Source organism: Lissotriton vulgaris, chromosome 9, assembly GCF_964263255.1.
Source record: "Lissotriton vulgaris chromosome 9, aLisVul1.2, whole genome shotgun sequence".
In the NCBI taxonomy this organism is placed as follows: Eukaryota; Metazoa; Chordata; class Amphibia; order Caudata; family Salamandridae; genus Lissotriton; species Lissotriton vulgaris.
Window position 1 is genome coordinate 244959520 of NC_141697.1, and position 25445 is coordinate 244984964.

Genomic DNA, 25445 nt, shown 5'->3' on the forward strand with positions numbered 1-25445 from the left:
ATACAGCAGGTAGATAGATATCAGCGCTCTGCAACACCATACCTCTAGTTAATTCACACAAAATGAACCCGTCAGGCAGTACGCAGTCCCAGGTAACCCATTTAGCAAGTGCACGCTAGCAAGATCTCCAGCCACAGTCAACAAACTGTATACATTGTTAGCCAACAAAATATCATCCATGTTCACACTGCCTACTACCTCCCCCAACTCTCACACGCCACCAGACTTCGGGGCTGCAATGGAATCCTCAAAACCATGACAAGAAGTTATCAAACCTGACTGGGAGGGTGCACACCAAATAATTATGAATAACACAACATAATTATATGCCAATGTATACAACCATGCTGTGGTGGCTTGTAACTCTGGAAGCACCACTGTGCAATTAACATGGGATTTATTGGTGCACTACAAAAAATATAATCATGGATTATTTATCTTCGGAGGCTACAATGAGTGAGAAGGGTGAAGAGTGAAAAGAGCGGGAAAGTGTGTGTGGGGGGGGGGGGAAATCAGCAAAGAGAGAAACAGAAGGATACGAAGAGAATGTATTTCTGTAAAAGTGGTCTCATTAAAAGAAACCTTACCTGTGGTTCCAGGCTGCAGTGTTAACGATCTTCCAATCTGCAACGGGGACATCATCTTTATTGTTAATTTTGCTAGATATATGGCTTCATATTCCTAAACCCAAAAATAAGACCGAAACATTGCGTTCGTTAAAATGTATGTTTGTCTTTCTACAAATGCATGACATTTTACTTTAAATGGGTTACATAAATCATGTTAAAATTACTCGGGGAACACCAATGATTTATGTACAATGCAATGTACTTTGATATCTTCGATCCAGTCACAATTTTCAATCAGGTTCATTCCGAGTAAAAAATCAGAAGGCAACAGGAACTGATGTGTTCTCACCCACGTCTAAACAGGGATGTGAAGGCACTCTTAAGAATCCATTGTGGCACGATTACACCGTGTGCCTTCCTGTATGGGTATTTTATGTATGGATCCGTGGATATTTAGATTCAGCAAGAAAGCAAGGGAGGGCGTCAGGGAGGGCAATCCAGGAAAATTAAGATTGTGGATCGAAATTTGTTGGAGTAGAACCTACAATGTAGATGTAGTGTTCTCCGATGAGCTGAGAATTCAGAACAAATCGGATTTGAAAGGTCGGGCAGTTCTGATGGTGACAGGGATGCTGTTCCAGATTGCAAGGCTGTGTATGGAGAAGGTCTGGTTTCCCCCTGTTTGTAGATTTTTAAACTCTAGTCTGTCCAGTGATGCTTTAGAAAACATGGGTTCTCTTTACTCGGCGCTAGCAAGAACAGCTTTGTGTGACTAAACTGGCAACGCCAAAGGAGCAGTCCAAAGAAAAGATTCTTGCAAAATTACTGAGGCACTGCATGAGAGGTAGGGATCGCTCGTCATCACTCGGTACTGAATGACATTCCCATCCTACCGACAAACTCACATTTAACTCACATTTAATTACAGAATGCAGAGCTTTCCCAAAGTCTTGGAGGAAGGTCCCATTCTGACCATCTTGCTAAAACACTTAAGGGCAAATTAATAATTTCTGAGCAATGCTACCATCATTTGGGGATTTAGCAGAATCAGAAACCTATAGATCAGATTACAAAACCATACAAAACCGATAAGTCACCCTAATTAAGTATTGACTTAAAAAAGTTAAGTCACAAACTTCCAAGGCACGTTATCATCCCTGTCCTAGCTTTCCGCTGTCCCAATCGAGGGATATACCTGCAAGTATGCTCAATGGATTGGAAAAAGCAGATGCCACCTACGTATGGTGAAAATGCCCCAAAATCATTGTATCATCAAAAAAGTCCTTAGCAATAAACCTTACTGATCTTAAAAAGGATACAACCCCTAACCCTCACAAGGAGGCATGCTTCATCATATGGGTGCTCCTTCACCAGCACCAATTAGTGATAGAAGAGACTCCTCTAGAGATCTAAAATGGGAGCTGTGTTTTGAAAGTGTGAAGGGTCATCATAAATTAAGATTGGATTACAATAGAAACGATCAATGACAATGCATAGAATAGGGGTAATTTTTATTTCACCCAAAATATGCTAATCATAAAAACGATGAAACCATAATTAAAAAATATTTTAATTCCTCGATCTACCTAGATAAAACGTTTTTTGATGGTGTTTGGTCAAGCAATGTGCGGTATGACGCACAATCGGTTTAATTTAGATGATGCTACTTTCCCCTTTATGAGGAAAGTAGTTTATTATATGATGATGATGTGGTTGTGTGACATCACCATGTAATAAACAAACAAACCCGTAACAGGTCCAGTCAGACTCATTTAAAAACCTTTAGCACAGTCCTGGCTAGCTGTGAACATGGCCTGAAACCTCACTTAAATGCAAATACAACGGAGGGGGAAAAAAGCACGCAGCTTGTTATCTCTTTACAGGTACGTAAGAGAGGCATGCTTTTTACTTTGTTCAGTCCCTTTATGTAAGTAAGTGCATGCACTGTAAGAATGGCAGATGTTTTTATAGCGCTACGATCCCAATACAGTGTATCAGAGCGCTTTACATAACATACACATTAGACATTGATAATAAATCACTAAGTGTGTAAATCAACGTACAAGATGTGTTACATGAGTCAGTGAGGGTTATAAGGTGTAGGAGTCACATTCTACACAGCTCACTTTGATATATTAGAAGGATTATAATTTATGAACTGCAATTAACAAAAAGATCCGTGTTCAAAGCAGTAACTTACATACAGAGCTACATAAAATAAAAATCTCTCACCTGCATATTACGTGATGTGCTGTGCAGGATACACATTAACCTTCTATACTACTTTGATGCAAATCAGGGACTACTCAAAACACAGATCTCTCCAACAAAGGTTTTAACCTCCAGAGTTATCTCACCATTATTATTATACCGTGGGATTTACTGGGCACCTCAGTAGCAGATGCCTTAAACCCATAAAATAGTTTAAAATGCAGACCTTGCAACCAATTAAGTAGTAGAGATTTACTGCCATGCTACTCCTTGTTGCCAATTTGTTTGTGGCACGGCTTTGAGACATTTTTTTTTTTAAGTCGAGCGTAGCGATGGACCTTTTGTTGGCGTGTTTGGGGGAATGTGAGACAGCGATCGCCCACGCGCCTCGCTGTCTCAGATTCCTCCTCGTGGGCGCGCACGGCGCCGTGCCCATTTCCTGTGCGCACACAGCCAGCCCCCACACCACACAGACTGAAACACACGCGCGCACACCCGTCTCCACTGCAAGCCTGCTGGTTACTTTCACTTTCCATCCCCACACCAGTCATCTGGCTCTTTTTACACACGCACGCATGCATGCATGCATACATACACACACACACACACACACAACACACACAGACGCGCACACACAGGCACACACGCGCACAAACACACAGACACACACACACGCGCGCGCGCACACATCCCCCCCCCTCACAGAGTTCTTTTCGTGTGTCCCTCTCTGCAGCGGGACATTCTCAGCAGCAGGCGGGGCTCTCCACGAGCACGGGAGCCCCGCTAGCTGACACACAAATCTCCCGGCTGACGGGCACAGGAGCGCTTCAGCACAGGAGCGCGGGGTAGGCTCCCGTCTGCTTCCTGTCTTTTTGCGGCCCCACCCCCGTCCCAACACAGGTTGCCTGGCTTCCTGTTCAAGCCGGGCTGCGGCGGTGAGTTTTTTTGTTTGTTTGCTGCCTCAATGCATCTTCCCCACTATATCCCATGACCGACCTCACAGAGTGTGCCATGCAGGCCTAAATTAGCCAGGCAACTTTGTATTCGGAGGCTCGTAACTTACATTTCGAATATGACGAACAGACTGCAATTTCCGTAAATTAAGTGATTAAATATCAAACTGTCGCTGATGTTTCCTGTAACTGGGCTGGAGGAGAGGGCCCGTCGCGGGACCTCTCCTGCGCAAGATTCTTATGCAGCAGGCAGGCAGGATCACCGTGTCATAGAAGAGGGGGGGAGAAAGAAGGGCGACACAAAACAACAATCTGCCTCAATGCCAGAGAGGGACGCACAGTCATAAAACAGACACGCAGGCTGACAAAACAATAATCTGACTCTTTGACAGGCAGAGACCAACAGGGTCACATAGTCCGAGAAAAGACAGGAAGATGGAAAGGCAGACACAACAACAGTCAGAGGCAGGCAGCATCAGAAAGTCATGGACACACTGACCAGACAAGAACAATGTGACTCTGTGACACAGGGTCACAATGTCATGGAAGGGGCAGGAAGATAGAAAGGCAGACACACAATATTACTCTGTCTCAGTGGCAGAGGCAGTCAGGGGCACACAGAGAAGAGACTGGAAGATAGAAAGAAAGACACACAGCAACAATCAGGACGGTCTGCCACTGACCCACTGCGGCACAAACCTTTGGCATCTAGTGAACAGTACCACAGGATGGGTCTGTGAAAGAGGACAGTCTGCCACTGACCCACTGTGACACAAACCCTTCGGCTGTTGGTATTATAAATGATAATGCGTTTTATTTATGTTTCTTTTTAAAAACATAAATAAAAGGCATTGTCATTTACAATGCGAGAGTTTAAGCTATTAGCATTGTAAATGACTGCCATTTATTTATCTGTTTTCAAAACCAACACATAGATAAAAAGGTTTATCATTTACAATGCCAATAGCTCAAACTTTTGCAAATGCGAGACCTATTGCATTGCAAATGCTTGTTTATTTGTGGCCCCGATTTTGCGTTGGGATTGCACTACTTTTTTTGGCATGAGCCCAAAGCAAAATCTAATTTGTTAAATCGCATAATGCGCTTAAAAGTACTCATAATATACCTGATAAACATGTGTGAGGTCTTAAGATCTTATGTCACTTCCAGAGAGATAATTTCCTGTGATCTCATGTGCAATGCCACGCTTCATGGCGTCATTTGCTGTGTTGGCACGCGCCACGATGTCACTTGCAAACTACACAACTTGGTTAGTATCCCAAATTCTTTTTTTTTTTTAGGACATTCACCCTGGGGGAGGAGGTGGAGGTAGGTGGAAGGTGGGGGGTGAGTCAGTATAATCATGTGTGCAATTTGTTGTTTACTGCGGGGAGCAGCGTTGGGCACCAACGCATTTCCTCGCTTCTTGCTTAGGGAGCAAGTTCGCCGATTGGCAGCCAGCAAAATGAGAAAAATGTTGCTGCCAGCCTTTATAGGACATGGGGACTTAGCATAGCAAACAAATACTCTCAGACACTTTAAACATGCTAATTTGAAAGTGGAAGTCTCTGCTACAACAGTTTCCATTGATTTAAGACTGTAACGGTATGATTATGAGAAAAATCAAGTGCCACAATAATGCTGCAAAACTTCAATTTTTGTGCCACAAAATTTAAATTATTGTGTTGCAAAATTTGCAAATCTATGCCACAATATTCTAGGGTGTCTGAGTAGCGATGATCTAACTTTTGGTAACAACGTGCTACAGGGGTTGTTGGATTCGAACAGTTTTTGTAATTTCAAAGTGAAACACTAACTGCTATTTTAACTGGCACTGAGCACCCCATACCCCCACCCCGGCACTTTAAGGCAATCCATATCGTGGGCAACCACTATTTAGGGTTACTGCCAATTCATTATCCCCTGTCTTTTAAACAAACAATAGAAACTATGTTCAGTAACTCGATAATTTTAGAGTCAGGCAACTCTTTAAGGATATTGGTACTGTGTATCCCAGTATTGTCTCAGGGACCGCTCATCAGTACAGGTTTCAGAAGGACATATTTATTCTTATACACTCACAACAGGACTATAGAATGACACCACATCGTCACTTTACTGTAGGGCATTGTGTCAAGTACGTGTCCAATGTAGGGAGATGCAGCCAAGTGTCAGACAACAGGAAATTATGTCACGGGTTTTTTGAACCAGTTTCAAGTATCTGATTGTCAACCTGTTAAATCTAATTATAGCATAACAAAGTTTATGTTTTAAAAAGCAAGTATAATATTCTTTGTTCTTCGTGTTAAATGGAAATTGCATTCTAAAATCATTATGCATACATTGATTATCACGTTCAACACAATAGTTACTGGGAGTATCTACTGGGATGTATTATTTACCTATCTGATATGCTAATCAGCAACTTTCTGAAATATAAACTGAGTTTGGGTGCCATCTTTAGCAGGGACTATACTTCCAAGTATGCTGGGTTAATGGCTGAAGAGATTGCTTCAACTTTCCTGGGCACATTCCAATCTACTTATTACTAAAAGTATTAACCCCTTCAGCGTGGCGCAAATTCTTGCGCTGTGCTGAACATTCCATTGGGTCTATGGAACCATGACGGAACGGTTCCGTCATAAGCACAGGGCAACCGACGCTCATGACGGAACCGTTCCGTCATGAGCATGGAAGGGGTTAAAAGAGGTTAAGAATACTGTTGACTACAATACGCCGATCTAATTGTGGACTTTTGGTACTATCTGAAGCTGCCCAAGTGATTCTATAAAAACGCTTCTTCATTGCGAGCATGTAATAATTAGGACATTTATATACTACTCTTTATATTCGTAGGGATGCTATGTGAAATAGTATCTTTCACTTAACCACTGGTGAGTTTTTAGTGCTCTATGGTCACACACAGATAAATTGAAATGGAGTAAAAAAGGCCCTTTGTTACTCCCCAGTGTAACTGTATTTAACAATGGAGTAAGAATACTATCATTAAGCACATGATTGTGATACTGGCTATCCACATATGCTCATAGGTAACAGTTAGAGCTACTGATGAAAAGAGGCTGATGAACCTCCTTCATTTCCTTACCTTGAAGGGTCATTGCCGGGTTTCTTCCAATATATTTCCAAAACTACTTGATCATAGAGTGGTACTCAATTTTATTCAGGCCTGTTGCATGTGTTCCCAATCAATAATTATTTCTGTCCGTGAGCAATAGCCTTTGTTTCATGTTTTCTGACCCACTTCTCTATGTCTGTCCAATGTAGTTGTTTCGCTATATTCTGCGGTTCTTGAATTGTACTACCAATATGGTAGTTTGAATGAGATTTTCATATTGGATTTATGTTTATTTTCCTTGTCATACCAGTGTATTTTATTTCACATGGAGACCATGGACACTGTATTAACATTCACAGTGTTCTAGTTAATGAATGAACATTGGTTCAACGTGAGGTTCCGTGACAATCATGGTGGTGTTTTCTTACTCGTTCGAATATGGACGAGTTTGATATCTATGAACCGCAAATGACGAGTTTAGTGGGTGTACGCGTTTTCGCTATGCTGGCCTGTACCGTTCGTCTTATTCGTGGGTTTCTCCATCTGAACCCACGGGTTCCATTTTAGATACGGCATCCATTTTGTCTCTTGCCCTCAAGTAGCCAGCGAACGGACACTGTCCGCTTCGTGACCCTGGGATTCCCAAGCTCTTGCGGAAGACACGTGTTCCTTTGAGGGTGTCTTTATGATGAGGGGGATGACACTGCAAAGGCAGATGGCTCTGCTCGAGGCTCATCTTGCCGTGCCGGTCTATTGTTTCAGCCGTGCATGCATTAGGCACAAATCCTTTGATCCTGCAATCGTGCTTCCGATACTGCCCCCTACACTCTTTTTCAATCTGTTGTTTATCTTTGTCTTCCTTGCACCTGTTTCTGTCTCTTTTCTTAACTCGTTTACAGCTAGAACAGAATGTACTTAATGGTGAGATAACGTACTTTTACAGTTGGGAACCGGCGATGTTACTGTAATTATGTTCCGGGCTCCTGAATACATGAAAGCAACCCTTTTGAAGTTTACTGTGGGAACTGAATTGTAACCCTTTGTTCGCCATGTTGTGCTATGACTAAAATATGTATAAAAAGGAGCGATCCACTGTTGCAATTTGAAGCAGTATCTCAGAACCTACACGTAGTGTACTTCTTGCGATTTCTGTATCCCTGCAGTAAATAAACGCTGATCTTTGACGCCGAAGGAAGTGTCCCGTGTCTCTGTGATTTGTACGCCGGAACAGGTAACCCACGAAGGTTTCAGGTGTTGTCCCCTGGCACCGCTGGGCCTTAGAATAGCCCAGTCCTTCAGTTGGCGCCCAACGTAGGGCGACATCAGCGGTACCGGTCCAAAGCCCGACGATCGTGAGGAACTTAGTGTGAAATCTCTGAGGGAAGGTGCACCCCGCTTCATCGATCCTGTTGTCGAAATAAGTGGTCCGAAGACTTTTCCAGCGAAGATTCCCGCCTCCTGACGGCTGTGACGGACTGATGCCCTGACTGTCGACCTGTTTTGGCGCCTGGCGTAGTCCTTTGTACGGCGAGACGATAGACGGGTCTTCCTGGTGACGCCATTGTTCTTTCAGTTAAGTATTTGTGGGTCGCTCCCAGAGTCCTTGGTTGTTGTTGAAACTTGGTTGTTTTGCATGGTTCCATTGCATTTGTGGTTCTTAGTTGTTGGTTCTTAGTTGTTGGGTTTTATTGGACGATTGCAATTGCTAAAAACCGAGGGTCTTGCATTTTTGCGAGGACATCGTAATTCGATAACCCTTGAAGTTTGTAAACTCGGTTAGTGTGCACGATGCCTGGCCGTAGTACTTTGTTTGGTTTCTTTAAATGTTGCTGTGCGGATTTCCGATTGGAGGACTCATGTCCGATACCTCCAGTTGGAACTCCGATCTATGAGCTCTAAAGTCGCCATTGAGTGGGTCCTATCGTATATAATGATTATTGGATCCGCTACACCAAAGACGATGGTGTCCTTAGTTGGCCACCTCATGGCAGTTTCGAAGCTGCAATTTTGGATAATCTTGAAGCAAAATTGTTTAAGAAAAAATCTAGGCCGGCCATGTTTGATTCCTTTCGGTTATGGCGCAAAGAGGCCAAGCAGAAAGAAATCAAACAGATTAAGAAAAATAAGAGGGAAGGTATCATTACGGTGATGAGAAATGCAGAGCAGTTTCAGCGAGACAAAGAAGAGAAGGAAAAGGAAGTTTTGCTAGATTGCAACATATGGCGGTGGATAAGTGTTATCCTGTTTTACCGTCGAGTTCTGATAAGAAGGGAGAAGAAGCAGTAGAGGACCCTTTGTTGTCCTATCTACTGAAATCACCACCTCCATACGCACAGGATACTACAGCCCCTGTGGTTCCTCCTGTTCCTCAACCTGTTGTTCCGGCAGCTGCTGGTCAGCCTGCCGTTGGTCCTGTTCTTCCGAATCCTCTTGTTCCTCAAGTTGTCCCTGCTCCCTTACCTGCCCCTCTTCCTACTGCTCCACTGCCTATTCCTTCTCAGTCTGCTGTTCCCGCTGCTCCTACGTTCAGCCCTCATGTTGTTGCCCCTGCACTTTTCTCATCTTCTCCTGCTGTCCGTAGTCGCATACCTAATGCTGTTGCCAATCTTTACTCTCCATTTGGACCGATCCTTGGGTCCGATGTTTCTGATGTCTCTCAGAGACGAAGTCAAATTCCTGGTGGTAGGGAGAGTGAGACGTTAGTGAAAATGACGCGTAAATGGATTAGGCATCCTGCTAAATACACCCCGCGCATAGTTTGACACGTTCTCTCAATTTAATGAGCCCACACAAAGATTTGTGTTTGAGGAAATGTGTAAATCCCTAAGAGAAGAGTGGGATAATGATGAGGTAGACAATGTACCGTCTGAAATGACTGAACTCCAGAATCAGTTTTCGAACGGTATGATTGTGGGTGGTAATATTCGACGTGCTTTAGAGCGTATCTTATCCTTTCGATCTACAGTACAACCTCGAGCATTGTTTAATGACGAAACTGAGGAGTGGATGGCACAACCTGGTCAGTATCCCATGCGAGAAGCTCCCCCAGTGTGGATGCCAGGTAATCCTGCTGCTAACCCTGCAATTTTACCACACTTCCGGAGAGTTTGGATACACCTCCCATGGAAGCGTTCGGAAGTTTTGCAGGTGAAGCAAACTTTGCCTGACCCCAGCAAAAATCTGGCTGGTTATTATAACGAATTATCCCAATTAGTGGATGCTACTGTTATGAACCTTGCCGATATCGACATGCTGTTCGGTAATGTAGTACCTCAACCAATTTGGGCAAAAATCCGTCAAGAGAATCACATAGCCGAGTTAGGCGGTGATTGGGCTGCTCTTGCGGCGGTTGACGGACGACAAGTTGGTGGGGCTGAGCCTGAACAGCTCATTACGGATCTGCCACAGAGGATTATTACTCTTATGAAAACACTTATGCCAGCAATGAGAGTTAATTGGGATAAATTGTCTGCGTGTAAGCAAAAGAAGGACGAGAGTGTCTCCGATTTCTTTACGAGATTTGAGGAGGCATTCATCGATCACAGTGGTCAGGATATGAGCACTGAGGGAGGTCAGCGATTGTTCGTGGATAAATTTGTATCGAATTTGTTGCCTGAACTCAGCAACAAATTGAAAAATTCCGAAAGTTCGTGGGCTGTTTCTACCTCTGCTCAAATATTAGCCACGGCTCAATATTACGAAGATAGAGAGGAGGAAAATGATCGTGCGGATAAGAAAACGAAGGATCTTAAAACTAAAGTTCTGTTGCAGCAAGCGTATCCTCCGCGCTCGAATCAAAATGACGCACAGCAGCAAAATAGATCGCAATCACAGTCTTGTAGGACGCAGTCGCGTACTAACTCCTCTACACTGAGATCTATGCTTGGTTATAATCAATGCGCTTATTGTAGGGGTGAGGGCCATTTGAAGTTTAACTGTCCGGTTTTACGTGACCGAAATAATGGTGTTTCGGCTCGAGGAGGTCGTAGTGGTCCTCAACAGGCATCACGTGGTAGAGGTTGTGGTGTTACTCAGAATCAGAATGAGCGTTCTACCACTTCATCAGACACGAATAATTGCTTTGATCAGCGCGGTTCACCGTCTGGTAGATCTGCACAGTATCATGCGGACGACTATTACGTCGAGCATGATATCGATGCTGACGGTAATTACTAGGACAGCCACAGACAAAGAGAGGGAGTAGTATCAGCTCCGGTAGATCAGAGAGGGCCTTACGTCGCAGTTGCCACATCGGGCGTAGTTGAGCCTTTTCTGTTGGACACTGGTGCAGCGAAAAGTTCCATCATGCATTCGAAACTCCCTGGCGCACCTTTGTCTGGCTTAACGAATGTTTCCGTTGGATTCTCTGTTGCCCCCGTTAGCAATCCGGTTTCTAGCCCTTTGCCCCTTACAATTCGGCCTTGTGAGCTAGAAGCTCCTTTGATTCCGACTACTGGTTGTGGTGAGAATATTTTGGGCCTGGATTTGTTGAAACGGTTATATGCGACTCTGTACTGTTCTCCTGCGGGAGTGGAGCTTACATTGGGTCAGAGAGTGATCTCTCCTATGTACTTGTCAACTGATAAGCTCCCACCGGAATTGAGTTCTCTTCCTAAGTCTTTGTGGGCAACAGGTCCCAATGATGTGGGCCTGCTGGACATATCACCTTATGTTGTCCAATTGAAATCGAATGTGCGATTACCACGTATTCCCCAGTATCGTATCTCTCTTGATGGTGAACGAGCACTATTAGCGATCATTTATGACTTGATCGAGAAGGATGTCATCGAGGAAACACGGGGAAATGTGTGTAATAGTCCTGTGTTACCTATTTTGAAAAGAACTGATCCATCCAAGCCTCCTGTGTACCGTTTTGTCATTGATTTAAGGGAGGTAAATAAAATTCTGATTCCACATTTTCCTGTGGTGCCTGACATTACGGCTTTACTGACTCTGATTCCAGCCTCTGCCTCTTGGTTCTCGGTGATCGATCTGAAGAATGCTTTCTTTAGCATTCCGATTGCTGAGGAAAGCAGATATCTATTCGGCTTCTCATTAGGTGGTCGCAGCTTCAGGTTTAAACGCGCTCCTCAGGGCTACTGTGAGAGTCCATCGATCTACAGCCAAGCCCTAAAGAGTCAACTTGATGCATTTGTGTTACCGGCTGGTGCGGCCTTGATTCAGTACGTTGATGACTTGTTAGTGGCTGCTGACACTAAAGAGATTTGTAAAACTGCTACAGTATCGATGTTACAGCATCTCTGTGACTTACATCACAAGGTGTCACCTTCTAAGCTGCAATATTGTTGTCAAGAAGTAACCTATCTAGGTCACTTATTGTCAAAGGAGGGAAGAAGGTTGACCCCAGAAAGAATTGCAGCGATCGCTCGAATGACTGTGCCAACAACTCAGAGAGATGTGCGTGCCTTTCTAGGTATCACGTCATACTGCAGGCAATGGATTCCAAATTTTTCATTGCTAGCGAAGCCATTGGTAGCCCTCACGTGCAAGGATGTTCCGACTCCTTTGCCATGGACTGAAGAGTGTCAGAAAAGTTTTTCTGAATTGCGTGATGCGTTGTGTTCGGCTCCTGTGTTAGGTACTCCTGACTACAGCAAGCCGTTTACACTATACGTTCACGAGAGAGAGGGTTGTGCGTCGAGTGTCTTGACGCAACAATTTGGCGGTAAGCAGCATCCATGTGCATATTTTTCCTCGACCTTGGACCCAGTAGCTAGAGCATTGCCGAGTTGTCTAAGAGCGACAGCGGCAGCTGCGGTGTCCATCCGGCAATCTGCAGGACTAGTCATGGATAATATGCTTACGGTGATGGTTCCGCATGCAGTTGACACACTCTTGAATCGTACAAAAACTCAACACTTGACGAGCGCAAGGTTGTCTGGTTATGAGTTGACGCTTTTGGCAAGTCATATACAAATAAAGCGTTGTAATGTACTGAACCCGGCGACATTGTTGCCGACTAATATGGAATCAGATGATGTACCACCACATGATTGCTATTTACGAACTGAGGAAGAAACGAAGGGTCGTGTTGACCTAAAAAACACTCCATTTTCAGATCCCGATGGTACTCTGTATGTTGATGGTTCATGTTTTAAGTTGCCGAATGGTGATGTGACGACTGCGTATGCTGTGGTGACGTTGAGTACGGTTGTGGAAACTGCGAGATTGAGTCAAAATTCTGCACAAACTGCAGAGTTGATTGCGTTGACGAGAGCGTGTGTTTTGTCTAAGGGAAAGCGAGTGAATGTGTTTACAGATAGTCAATATGCATTTAACGTTGCACATAGCTTTGGTCGTTTGTGGAGAGAAAGAGGATTTATGACATCGCATGGCACGAAGATCCAACACGGACAGCTCGTGAACGATATTTTGGACGCACTTACATTGCCTAAGCAGGTGGCAATCATTAAATGCAGCGTGCATCGAAAGGTTACGGATGATGTTGGTCGTGGTAATGCGTTTGCGGGTGAGATTGCAAAGGAAACGGCTAAGAATCTTGCAACTCGAATGTACATTACGAGTTCAGTAAGGTGGCCGGCGGAGACTGGTATGTGTAAGGACACTGTTGAGAGCGTGAAAGCGATTCAGAATGAGGCCACCGAAACTGAAAAGACTAAGTGGAAAGAAAGCACGGGAAAGTTAGACGTGCATGGATGTTGGATTGATTTGTCGGAATGTCAGAGATGGATGTTACCGGATGCATATGTGCTAGCCGTCGTGACTATGGCTCACGGCTTGTCACATATTAGCGCGAAAGGTATATGTAAATTGCTGTCCGAGATTTGTGGGTCCCTTCCAAGTCCTGCTGGCTACAAGGACTGCAGTTCGGTTGGAAGGCCGAAAGAATTGGGTGCATGCCACCCACACCAAGAAAGTCCCGATCCCTTTGCCAGCAGACTCTTGGGTTTGAACTGGAATTGCCGCATCGGAAACAGAGACCCCAACACGTTTTGTGCCGTTTAGTGATGCTCAACCTGTAGGAGACACTTCATCGCAGCCAGATACATCTGTTTAACCATCAGCATTGGAGAACTCGAGGCTTGAACCGTCATCTGATCGATTGAACGCTGTTCCACAATCTGAACAATTATTTGAAGAACAGACTCGACCTGGGAGAAGTCGATATTTTCTTCGTTCTCGTGACAAAGACTAATAAATACATCCCTTTTTGTTTTTCCTTTTGAATTCATATTACCCCCTTACTGTTGCCATGAACATTATGAACAATTGCATCCTCTATTAATTCTTGAGTTCTTTTCCACGTATGTTTTTTTTCCACAGCTAGGAGATTAGCATTAAAATTGAATGTTTGATTAAAGAAAACCTTACATCCGGGTTGACCGTAGGGCCGTGCGGGTACTTCCTTCTGTTTAGCAGGTTTCTGACACTAGGTCGGTTACTTTTGTCGATTCCTGGGAATTGATAATCGCTACTCAGAACGAAGTGCGCCAAGAACGTTACGGACGGTTTTTAGAGGATGGATTTCTCTAAGTTGTCAGAAGTAGAGAGGATGTCGGCTCGACGATCGAAATTGCACAGGGTTGTACGAACAAAATGCTTTCTGTTTCAGGTATTCCTGCTGTTTCTATGCTATTGGTGGGTGGAGTGTATTTTGGAATACAGTCATTATTGCCTTCCGCTTCACCTACTTCTTCTTCTGAACTAAAATCTATTCCCACTGTTTCTCCACATTCCTTTCATCCTCTGCCCCAACATGAACAGGTTAGACGTGCGGAATTCATGAACAACTCCTTTGTCCAGCTTCTACATCAGCATCAGTTGGTGATGAATACTACTAACTGTTGGGTGTGTGGGTTAATGCCACATACCATGGATAGGGGTATTCCGTATTTTGGTTCTTCCTTACAGCTCCCAGGGGTCAGCTCGAGCATTCCAAACTATGTTCCGTAGTGCACTAGATTCCTACCCCCATCGAGAGCCACGCTCTGCAGATTCTGGTCCCGGCCCGTACCACAAGCCTTTGGCAAGAGCGATTGTTGACTTAGATAGAGATATTTTTGATGCATCGCTTATTCCAGAGGAAGAGGTGCGAGCATACAAGGATCTGAGTGAGGCTGAGTATAGTATATCAGTGGGTGATAGACAGCTTAAAAGCTCGTCTCCGATCTGGATTGTACCCCATCTCGGTAATTTCTGCTTGCAAGGCCTTGGCCGAAATCCGCGAGCCCAGCTTGGGAAGAGTGCTTGCACTGAAACGTATGTTTTACCAATGCTCGCTTCCCCTGTTTTCCTGACTGCCAAGGGTACTTACTTTGTATGTTACGATCGCGCATATACATGGTTGCCTCGTGACTTCTCGGGCACCTGTTATATTGCGAATCTGTTGCCACCGACCTTCACAGTCGCCTCGGATTATCACAAGACTAGAGTTGTGAGAGGCGTTATTAGCAAAGAGGACACTGCCGGTCAAGAAGCAGGAGACTTCTTTAAGGGTTTCCAGCCGTTTTGGGGACCTATGGTCAATAGTAGGAACCTGAGACAGTTGACTCGTGTGGTTGAATCGATTGCTAATATAACTGCAAGTGCTCTTGGTAATCTGACAGCAGAGCTTCGGGCGGATAGGCTTCTGACATTGCAGAACCGTATGGTTTTAGATGTCGTTCTTGCAGATAGAGGTGGTGTGTGCAAGGTGATCCATTCGAGTTGTTGTATTTTCATCCCTGATAACGCTCCAACTGTATATCAAGCCATCTCGAAGTTGCATAAGATCTCCGAGTCCATACACGTGGACGTAGGCGATTGGACGCTACTAGGATGGTTTTGGAGCCTGATGTCGACGTGGGGTTGGAAGATTCTGATGATCATCGGGGTTGTTGTAGCGTTTCTGTTCACGTGTTGTCTTTGTGTGCAGTGTGGTCCTGCCTTATGTGGCCTTTGTGCTACGACGTGTATAAGACGACCATCTGTTACCAAAGAGGCATTGATGGATAGAATAATGCTGCAGCAACATCTGAATGATTTGATGAATTGCGAGATCGATTCTGATATCGACTAGTGCTTGCCTACATGAGGGCAAAAGGAGCGTCTGAGGTTCTGTGACAATCATGATGGTGTTTTCTTACTCGTTCGAATATGGACGAGTTTGGTATCTATGAACCGCAAATGACGAGTTTAGTGGGTGTACGCTTTTTCGCTACGCTGGCCTGTACCGTTCGTCTTATTCGTGGGTTTCTCCATCTGAACCCACGGGTTCCATTTTAGATACGGCATCCATTTTGTCTCTTGCCCTCAAGAAGCCAGCAAACGGACACTGTCCGCTTCGTGACCCTGAGATTCCCAAGCTCTTGCGGAAGACACGTGTTCCTTTGAGGGTGTCTTTATGATGAGGGGGATGACACTGCAAAGGCAGATGGCTCCGCTCGAGGCTCATCTTGCCGTGCCGGTCTATTGTTTCAGCCGTGCATGCATTAGGCACAAATCCTTTGATCCTGCAATCGTGCTTCCGATACTGCCCCCTACACTCTTTTTCAATCTGTTGTTTATCTTTGTCTTCCTTGCACCTGTTTCTGTCTCTTTTCTTAACTCGTTTACAGCTAGAACGGAATGTACTTAATGGTGGGATAACGTACTTTTACAGTTGGGAACCGGCGATGTTACTGTAATTATGTTCCGGGCTCCTGAATACATGAAAGCAACCCTTTTGTAGTTTACTGTGGGAACTGAATTGTAACCCTTTGTTCGCCATGTTGTGCTATGACTAAAATATGTATTAAAGGAGCGATCCACTGTTGCAATTTGAAGCAGTCTCTCAGAACCTACACGTAGTGTACTTCTTGCGATTTCTGTATCCCTGCAGTAAATAAACGCTGATCTTTGACGCCGAAGGAAGTGTCCCGTGTCTCTGTGATTTGTACGCCGGAACAGGTAACCCACGAAGGTTTCAGGTGTTGTCCTCTGGCACCGCTGGGCCTTAGAATAGCCCAGTCCTTCAAACGGTGTTCCAAGGCCCAAATCCAGACTTAGTTGGTTTGGTAACATACAAGACAATTACCACAATGGCCCACTGGTTTTGGAAGGTTCCATAATGTCTGCTGGATAACTATTGTGTTTTTGTTTTGGTGGGTATGAACTACGATATCTCGAATAGTTGTAGCCAGTTTTAAATGCAAACAAGTGGCATTACACATTTTGTTCAAACGTTTTAAGATACTGCCAGTGTTTGATTACAGATTGTTTCAATGTGTTTGAAAGTGTGAAAAAAGTAATTTCACAGGTCATCTGATTAGTTACTAATTTTTCTAAGGTCTCTTCGAGCCAGTCCCTTCTATATAAGCAGAACAAATAAAGGTTAGTCAGATGTCCCACTCCCGTTTTAATACTCGTCCTTGTGATTCTACTTCTACAATCAGGGTTTTGTTTGCTTTAACACAGCTCATATGGTTAGCTGGCGTTCTTTTAGCTAATCAGCCTTATCTTCTACCGCTCTAACTCCCCCATTGTCCACTGATTCTATGATGATTCCATGGTTAAGTTAAGGCGTTTCGTAGAGTCTCTATACTTATTAAAATAATTAAGCTTTTGTTTCTCCAATCTTTTTAGATCCTCCAGTGTAGCTTTACAAATGTTTAGAGCTATGGTTTGACCATGTTGGATTGTGGTGTAAACACTTATTTCCTTTTTTATAGTCTTGTTTTTAATTTATTTGTGGTTTTATAGGGACTGTAGAAGACCCAGAGGCAACAAAGTGCTTTATGAAGAAATCAAAAATAGCATATTAAATATAAGTGGAGTTTACATTAAGCAAGAGTAAGTGTAGATATTAAGCAAGAAGCTACTGAACGGTGAGCCAAATTACATTGAAGTCAGGGGGCCGACATCAGCAATTATTCGTGTTCTGAAAAAGTACGAATCACACACTGGTTAGCAAGTCAGGGAAGACCAAAAATTAGTTTGGTAAGTCGCTACCAAGTAGAATGTGTTTTAGGTTCTTTAAGGTTTCTGAAGGATAGCTTGCGGGTCTCCAGTGAGATAGAGTTCCAGACTCTGATGGAATTTCTCAAGAAAGAAGAGGAGGTGGGCCTCTGCTTTTTAAATCTTGGAGGTACAAGTAGTAGAGAATCTTTGCGTCTGAGGGAGTAAGTGCCTCCAGATTAAATAATTTTTTGCAAGGTATTTCGATGTACCATAGTGTAGGGCTTGATGTTCAAAAAAGATTTTAGGCATCAATTGGGAGCCAGTTTAGTGAGACCAATACGGATGTGATGACTACTTCCTGAGACCAACCGTGCTGCGGAGTGCAGTGTAGCTTTCAGAGAAGCAAAATAAGTTTTGTGGAAACCTGTAGGAAGTGCTTTTCGGTAATCCAAGCTGGAGATGTCTAGGAATTGGACTGCTTTTCGAAATCAGGCTCTTGATTTAAGGTTTGATGGATATGAATCTTTAAGCTGGTATTGAGCAGATTTAGTGTATGTATTTATGTGTGCTTGTGAATTCAGGTTCTTGTTGAGTGATTCCAAGTGATTTAGAGCAGTCAATGATTTTCGCTTTGCAATTCAAAATGTTACGAGAATCCAGCCAGGTTAGTATCGGCGGCAAACTTTGAGGAGGGGAGATGAGGAAGAATCCTGTCTTCAGCAGGTTTGATTTTAGGTGACCGAGGGATATCCATGATTGCATGTTCTTTAAGGATTGGTCCAGATGGTGTACATTGTTAAGCAAGGACACTTTCAGATAGAGTTGTGTATCGTTGGCGTAAAGATAAGGAAATGATATGTATTGTTTGTGAGTAGTGATTAGGGGTTCAATGTAGAGGTTGAAGAGGTGGAGGAGTATAGATCTTTGTAAAACCTCATGGATTATTGAGTAAGAAGCAGATAGCAAGTTACATAGCTTGATTAATTGAGAAACGTTTTTGAGGTAGGAGTGGAACTAAGTAATGTCAGTGCTGCTTATTCTAATTCTTTGTTTTAGAGTTTAGAGTAGGACATTGGGATTGATTGTAGCAAATGAGGCCAAGTAGGTCAAGGAGTACTAGAAGACATGAGTCTACTCTGTAGAGGTGATGGAAGGTAATGTCTACTATTTATAGCATGGCTGTTTCAAAGCGGCAGCCCGGTCTTAAGTTTGATTGATTGCTATCAAGTCATGGGTTCCAATAAATTACTTCAGTTAGAACATGGGTACTCACAAACATTGTCCCATGGGACAAAGTGTTTGGTCTATAATGTGACCGAGGGCTGCATTGATGCCAGCAGGCTGGCGGTCGAAGGGTCAGGAGGCGGTAAGGTGGGTGTGAGTGACGAGAAGCGTGTACATCTAGTGAGTGAATTGCATAATGTAAAACCAGAAAACCTGCATCAATCCCTGTAACCTTATGTGCCCACATTGTGTTATCCCATATTCCAGGCAGTTGTTTTATTTCACTTTCTCTCCATTTTCATCATTATAACATTTATGAGAACTTCAAAATTAATGACTTCAAGATGTGTGCTGTAGAAAATCTACTCCAATCTTTAATATAATAAACTACAATGTTGTGTATAATAACAAGCTAGGCCACCCAAAGGGTGTACAAAACAACTGACTTGCCCCTTAGTTCACTGTTGACAATGATGTCTGGTGTGGTATGGGGGGAGTGGTGTAATCTAAAGTCATGTTTGAAAACACTTACAAAGTTTAATGACATACACTTTTTGAGAACATATCATATTTTTTCTGAAAGAGGTCTTCAAAAATATAGGCATTCCTAAAGTTTAGCGATGCAGGACACCTTTTCTTTTACTTTGGTTAACCTATAAATAAATGCTTACCCATGTATAGTTGAGTAAACAGCAGACCCCTGGTGGTGTTGAACAGGGGGCCACATGTAAAGATCAGGAGGGTCGCAAGCTGCCCCGGGCCATACTTTGAGGATCACTGAGTTGGCAGAGATACAGCTTTACAGGATTTTAGCCAGAAGAGGTATTTTGATAATAGGGTGGAGGTTTTTCCAGGGCTTTGGGATTGGCATTAGGGTATTTCAGCCTCGGTGGTTGTGAGAAGTTAGCCTGGCATATGATGTCCACTAGTTCTAGTGGGCACCTTGCACCAGTCTAATCGACCCTTATTGATGGTGGTTGTATAGTCAACCTTATAAAAAGCTATCCTAGTTCTAGCATGGACCAGCAGTCATCAGGCTGAGACTTCAGCGAGCATATTAAGCAAGTTGTTTTACCAATTATAATCCATTGAGTACCAAATGAAAGCACACCACACAAGGTATATATCAAATATGCATGTATTTATTCTAAACACAACCCCTCTGCACTCTTTATGAGTTCAGAGGTAAAAGTACAATACAAGTTACTTAATCAGCATACGATAAGTTGCACAGTATACGTTTTGCCCTAGGGGCCTCACAAACCATATACTAAAATAGTGGTATAAGAACCACGTGAGAGTTAGAAAGCAGGCCTGGGGCCTGTGGAATCACTGGGGCTACTCTAAACAACAAAAGGTTAGGAAGTAGGCGTGCAGTGTCTAAACACTGCCGCGGGTTACTATTGACTTTCTAAGGGAAACAAACAAGTTACAATTTTACAATTTAAGGATACTTACAAATGGACTACGATGGAACCCTTTTAGACTTAGACACTAGGACGGCCAATACCCTTGAGACTACCAGAGTACTCGTGTTACCTCACCCACGGAAGCCGGGTGCATAGGTGTCTTTGGTGTCGGGTTTCGTCGTCGATTTCAATGGAGAGCTGCAAAGAAGTGCAGCAGGCGACCAGAGGAAAAGTGTCCGGGTGGATCGAAGATCTAAAGAACCTGAAAGCAGAAGGGACAGAGTCTGGGTCACTTGCCAGTGATCAGGATGGCGATGGAAAGCTGCCAGCCAATGTCGGGTGATTTCAGGTGAAAGGGTGAAGTTCGTCTCTTCAGCCACGAGGACCAGGAGGCGTCGACGACGACCAGGAGCTGGATTTGAGCTGTCCCACGAAGGATCCAGTTGACTGCGGTGTCGGTATCCGGATTGGACCCAACAAGCCTTGGCAAACGCAACCCACGCAGGATGTTGAGATTGGCTTCGGTGCAGACCAGCAAGGTCTGAGGAACTTCTCCTTTGTAGGGAAGTTGGATCAAGCCTGGAGCAACCAGGAAAGCACGTTAGATTCAGAAGAAAGTCCTCAGGGGGGTCACTAGCCAATGGACTAGGAGCCGCGAAGACGCGTAAAGCTGAAATGCAAAAGCGGGGTCCACGGGACACTCGTGGAGTGGGGGCCTCTGAGCTTCTGTGCAAATGGTCCTCAGGTCTGGGGCTTCAAGCACCCCAATGCACAACTTCGAGATACCTCGTGAAGTGAGTGCAGCTTGCAAAATGCAGGATGTCCAGGAGTTCCGGTCCCACGTCTTTCGTGTCCGCCACGGGTCTCAGCTTTGCTGTGAGCGAAGGTCGGGGTCAGAGATGTCTGGAAGTCCGTGTCCTGTGTCGCAGATTCTTCGGGATCCGGCGGGAGCCTCGAAAATTCAGACAAGCAAAGTTGCTGTTGGTGCCTGTTTAAACAGGGTGGTCACTCCTTGACCACAAGGGAGATGTCCTCCATCTTCCAGTCGAAATGTAATGTCGAAGGTCCAGGATATATGTTTCAGAGTTTCGTCCAGGGTAATCTAAAGTCCTAGGGACTGGGTTCCTATAATACTACTAAGTTTAGGGGCTGGACTACCTTTAAGGTCCCTCCTATGGGTGGACCTGGGAAGGGGGTGGTTATACCTCTTTCCCTTTATCCAGTTTCGCGCCAGAAGTGAGGCAGAGTGCCCCAGCAACCGGTTTGAACTGGGAATTTCATGGAACACCTAGTGTGCCCCAGGCAGTGTCTGGAAAGCATTCACTGAATGCAGCCCTCCCTGCCCCAATACACAAAACCCTGTCTGAGAGGTGCCAGAAGCTCCCTGGACAGGAAACCTATTTTCCAGGCCTACCCTCCCGGAGGTTCGTCCAGCAGCAGGAGGGCAGTCTCGTGTCTGTGGCAACAGCATCCATTTTGTGATGCTGAGGCTCGGTTTAACTCTAACCGGGTAAACCAGTAACTACATGTCTTCTCCCTCTAGAAGGGTGGAATGCTACCCTCACGACCTGAACTAGAGGTGAGAGATGGTTCAATCTTCCTGATTTTCTGAGTAAGGAATTCAGCTTGCTCTTCTCATTTACACTGGAGGAGGTCGATTTAAGTTATTGGTCCAGATTGTTGTTTAATAATGTCGAACAGTTCTTTTGGGCAGTTTCTGTCTCGGTCTAATTGCACTCTGAAAAATTAGGCTTTTGCTTCAAAGCTTTTGTTTTTATATTGTCTGCTTGATAGGCAAAATTAGAGGAGATAAACAACCCATGGTTTTTGGCTATATGTACGTTCCTGTAGATGTAGAGAACTTCTGTTTTCATTTAGTTCCAGGGAGAACCACTTATAAGAGTGCTTTATTTTTTTCTCTTGAGTTTTGGCGGGGGCAGCTCATCCATTCAGTTGTTAGCTATTATAGTGTTGTACTGATTGGAAAGTATTGTTGCAAACGCTTTTCCGCTGGGATCTGGAGATGAACGCCAATTTTCTCCGCAAGGTCAAGGTTTATGTGCCTTGTGCCTCTTATCCATTCTTTTGGTCTAATCACTTGGCCTCTAGATCGCGTTCTCAATAAGGACATCATTATCATTGTGTCATTGGTGTATTGTCCTTGAAATAGCAATGGAGTCTTAATTTCCTAAAGAACTGATGAAGTTAAATTTTTGCATTCAAATGTATGAGGTTTATTAGTGTGGACAAAACCGAGACCAAATTGAAAAACCTTGTTTTCCACTGTGCTTGATGAAAAAGTGTGCTCATATTTTCAAATGTTGGTATGTATGGATAAAATGGGGGCCATAAACTAGTACCAGACAGTGATCTACTGCTTGCTACTTCAAAACATTACTCTACTTGATGTAAAAGTTCAATTGCCAGGACCTCTTTTGTTCTTATTGTCTTAAGACCTGTTAAACTCTGCATTTATACAGTTCTCTTCTTTAACACAGGTATGTATGGTTTTGTGGGAAAGTCTGTCATCTCATTATTGCTCTCTTCTAGTCGCTTTTACCATATTGTTATTTGTACCAAGGTTTTGAATTGTGATTTGTTTTCAAGGATTTCAACTAACAAAGGATCCAAGATTCTTTTTGGTGTGGTAGTCCACCTAGAAACTAGAAATTTCCAAGAAATGTATGACTATTCCTTCCTGAAGATCAGGTCCACTAAAAAGATTTTGGGATAGTCAGTAACTATTAAACAAGGTACTTACCTTCTGTAACGATGTATCTGTAAGAAACATATGTTAGTTTTAGATTCCTTACCTTAGAACTACCTCCAGGCGTCAGACTGGATCCAGAGATTTTTCTTTAGCAGTACCCCTAAGTGTCGATAGGTGGCGTCGGTCTACTTCGCATCAGTCGTTGGTGTTGTGGTCGGTGGAATGATGTTGCGGTGTCTACTTAGACGCTGCTCCTGAATGCGAACGTCAGTTCTGACACTACTTTCCACTCCAGAAGCGCAGAGCTATGCAAGACACTAACCACTGGTGCACATAACTAGGGCCCTGTAAGGGAGTCCCTATCCCTAGAAGTCCGTTTGCAGAACAGGGAGGATCGGTGGGGCGGTAAGGAATCTATAACTAACATAGGTCTCTTACAGATACATAGTTACCGAAGGGAAGTAACTAGTTCATCTGAAAGAGACTGTTAGTTATAGATTCCTTACCTTAGAATAGATACCCCAGCAATGCCAACCCCGGAGGAGGGTCTGTGAACTAAGTTTCATGCCAGAAAGTCCTGGAGAACAGAAAGGCAAAAGTCGCCATCTCTCCGGATTTGGCTTTCAAGACAGTAATGTTTGGTGAATGTGTGCAGGGATGCCCACGTGGCCGCCTGACAGATGCCAAGGAGTTGGACTCCACATACCGAGGCACTAGTAGCTGCCGTTGCCCTGGTGGAGTGGGCACGCAGTCCCACTGGAGCTTCCTTTTTCACTAAGGAGAAGAAGATTTAAATGCATAGGACAACCCATCGAGAGATGGTGCGTTTTTGCACAACCCGACCTTTCTTGGTGCCCACATAGCCAACAAAGAGTGGACTGTCGACCCGGAAATCTTTTGTGCGGTCTGGATAGAAGTATAGATCACGTTTTGGGTCCAAATGGTGGAGTCTCTCCTCCTCCTTGGAAGGGTGCGGAGGTGGGAAGAATGTGAGCAAAGTAATGGTCTGTCTTATGTGGAAAGAGGTAACCACTTTGGGAAGAAAAGGGGGCCTTGTTCGAAGGACTACTTTGTCTGGATGAACAGCAAGAAAAGGAGGTTTTGAGGACAGTCCCTGAAACTCACTCACTCTGCAAGCTGAGGTGATGGCGGCAAGGAAGGCAGTCTTCATAGTAAGGAGTCTGTTAGGACAAGTATGTAGAGGCTCAAAGGGAGCACACATAAGGAACGCCAAGACAAGATTCAATTCCCACTGGGGCATTATGAAAGGAGGAGGAGGAAAGAGATGAACAATGCCCTTTAGAAATCTATTCACAATAGGGGACTTGAAAAGAGAAGGCTGATAAAGAAGGTGAAGAAAGGCAGATATGGCTGAAAGGTAGCCTTCAACAGTGCCCAGAGCAGAACCCTGCTGGGCTAAAGAGAGTATAAACAAGAGTACTCCCGAAATGGCGGCATAAAGGGGATAAACAGCCTTTACTGTGCACCATGCCAAAAACTTGTTCCATTTAGAGGTGTATACAGACTTGGTTGAGGAACGCCTGGCTGCCAAGATGACATTACAGACTTCAGGTGGAAGGTCAAAAGCTGTCAACTGCCGCTGCTCAATCTCCATGCAAGGAGGTGAAGGCTGGACAGGTTCGGGTGGAGGACTATCCCCTGCTGCAGCGACAGAAGATCCCCCCCCGAAGAGGCAGATTGATCGTAGGGTTGATGACCATGCTCAAGAGCTCCGGTATCAGGCTCTTCGTGCCCAGCCCGGAGCCACAAGAATGACTTGGGCCTGGTTCGCGCTTGATCCCCCTCAGCACTCGGGCCAGAAGTGGTACGGCTGAAAGGCGTACAGGAGGTAGCAAGCCCACCCGCGACGAAAGGCGCCGCTGAGCGAGTGCTGCCTTGGAAATTCCAACGCGCAGAACTGCTGACATTTCAACTTCTTTGGTGGTGAACAGATCTAACCAAGGCTCTCCCCACTGCTGAAAGAGACCTTGCACCACCTCCGAGTGAAGACGCCATTCGTGATCCATCACGCAGAGACGGCTGAGCTTGTCCGCCCTGGTGTTCAGAGAACCTGCCAGGTGTTGAACCGCAAGGGACATGCTCTGAATTTCCAGCCATGCCCAAAGGCAAAGAGCTCTTGACCTAGGGTCCATGACCCCACCCGCCCTGTTTGTTGCAGTACCACATGGCAGTGGTGTTGTCTGTGAATACCTGCACTACTCTTCCTTTGATAGGGGGAAGGAATGCCTTCAGTGCCAGACTAATTGCTCGGAGCTCCAACATTTTAATGTGGAGGCCCGACTCCACCGGAGACCAGAGTTCTCTGATCTCCGCCTCTCCCCGGTGGCCGCCCCATCTCAAGAGGGATGCATTGGTCACCACTGTCAGCTCTGG

At 44.6% G+C, this 25445-nt stretch overlaps 1 protein-coding gene across 1 annotated transcript in view; it reads right to left on the minus strand.

Moving 5' to 3' along the window:
* The window catches only part of STYX (serine/threonine/tyrosine interacting protein), a 320814-nt gene that overhangs the window by 15552 nt on the left and 279817 nt on the right, over window positions 1-25445 (minus strand). The window contains exon 10 of the mRNA XM_086937427.1: window positions 588-681. Within this exon, the coding sequence (XP_086793553.1) occupies window positions 588-681 (94 nt within the window). The remainder of the gene's footprint in view (window positions 1-587; window positions 682-25445) is intronic.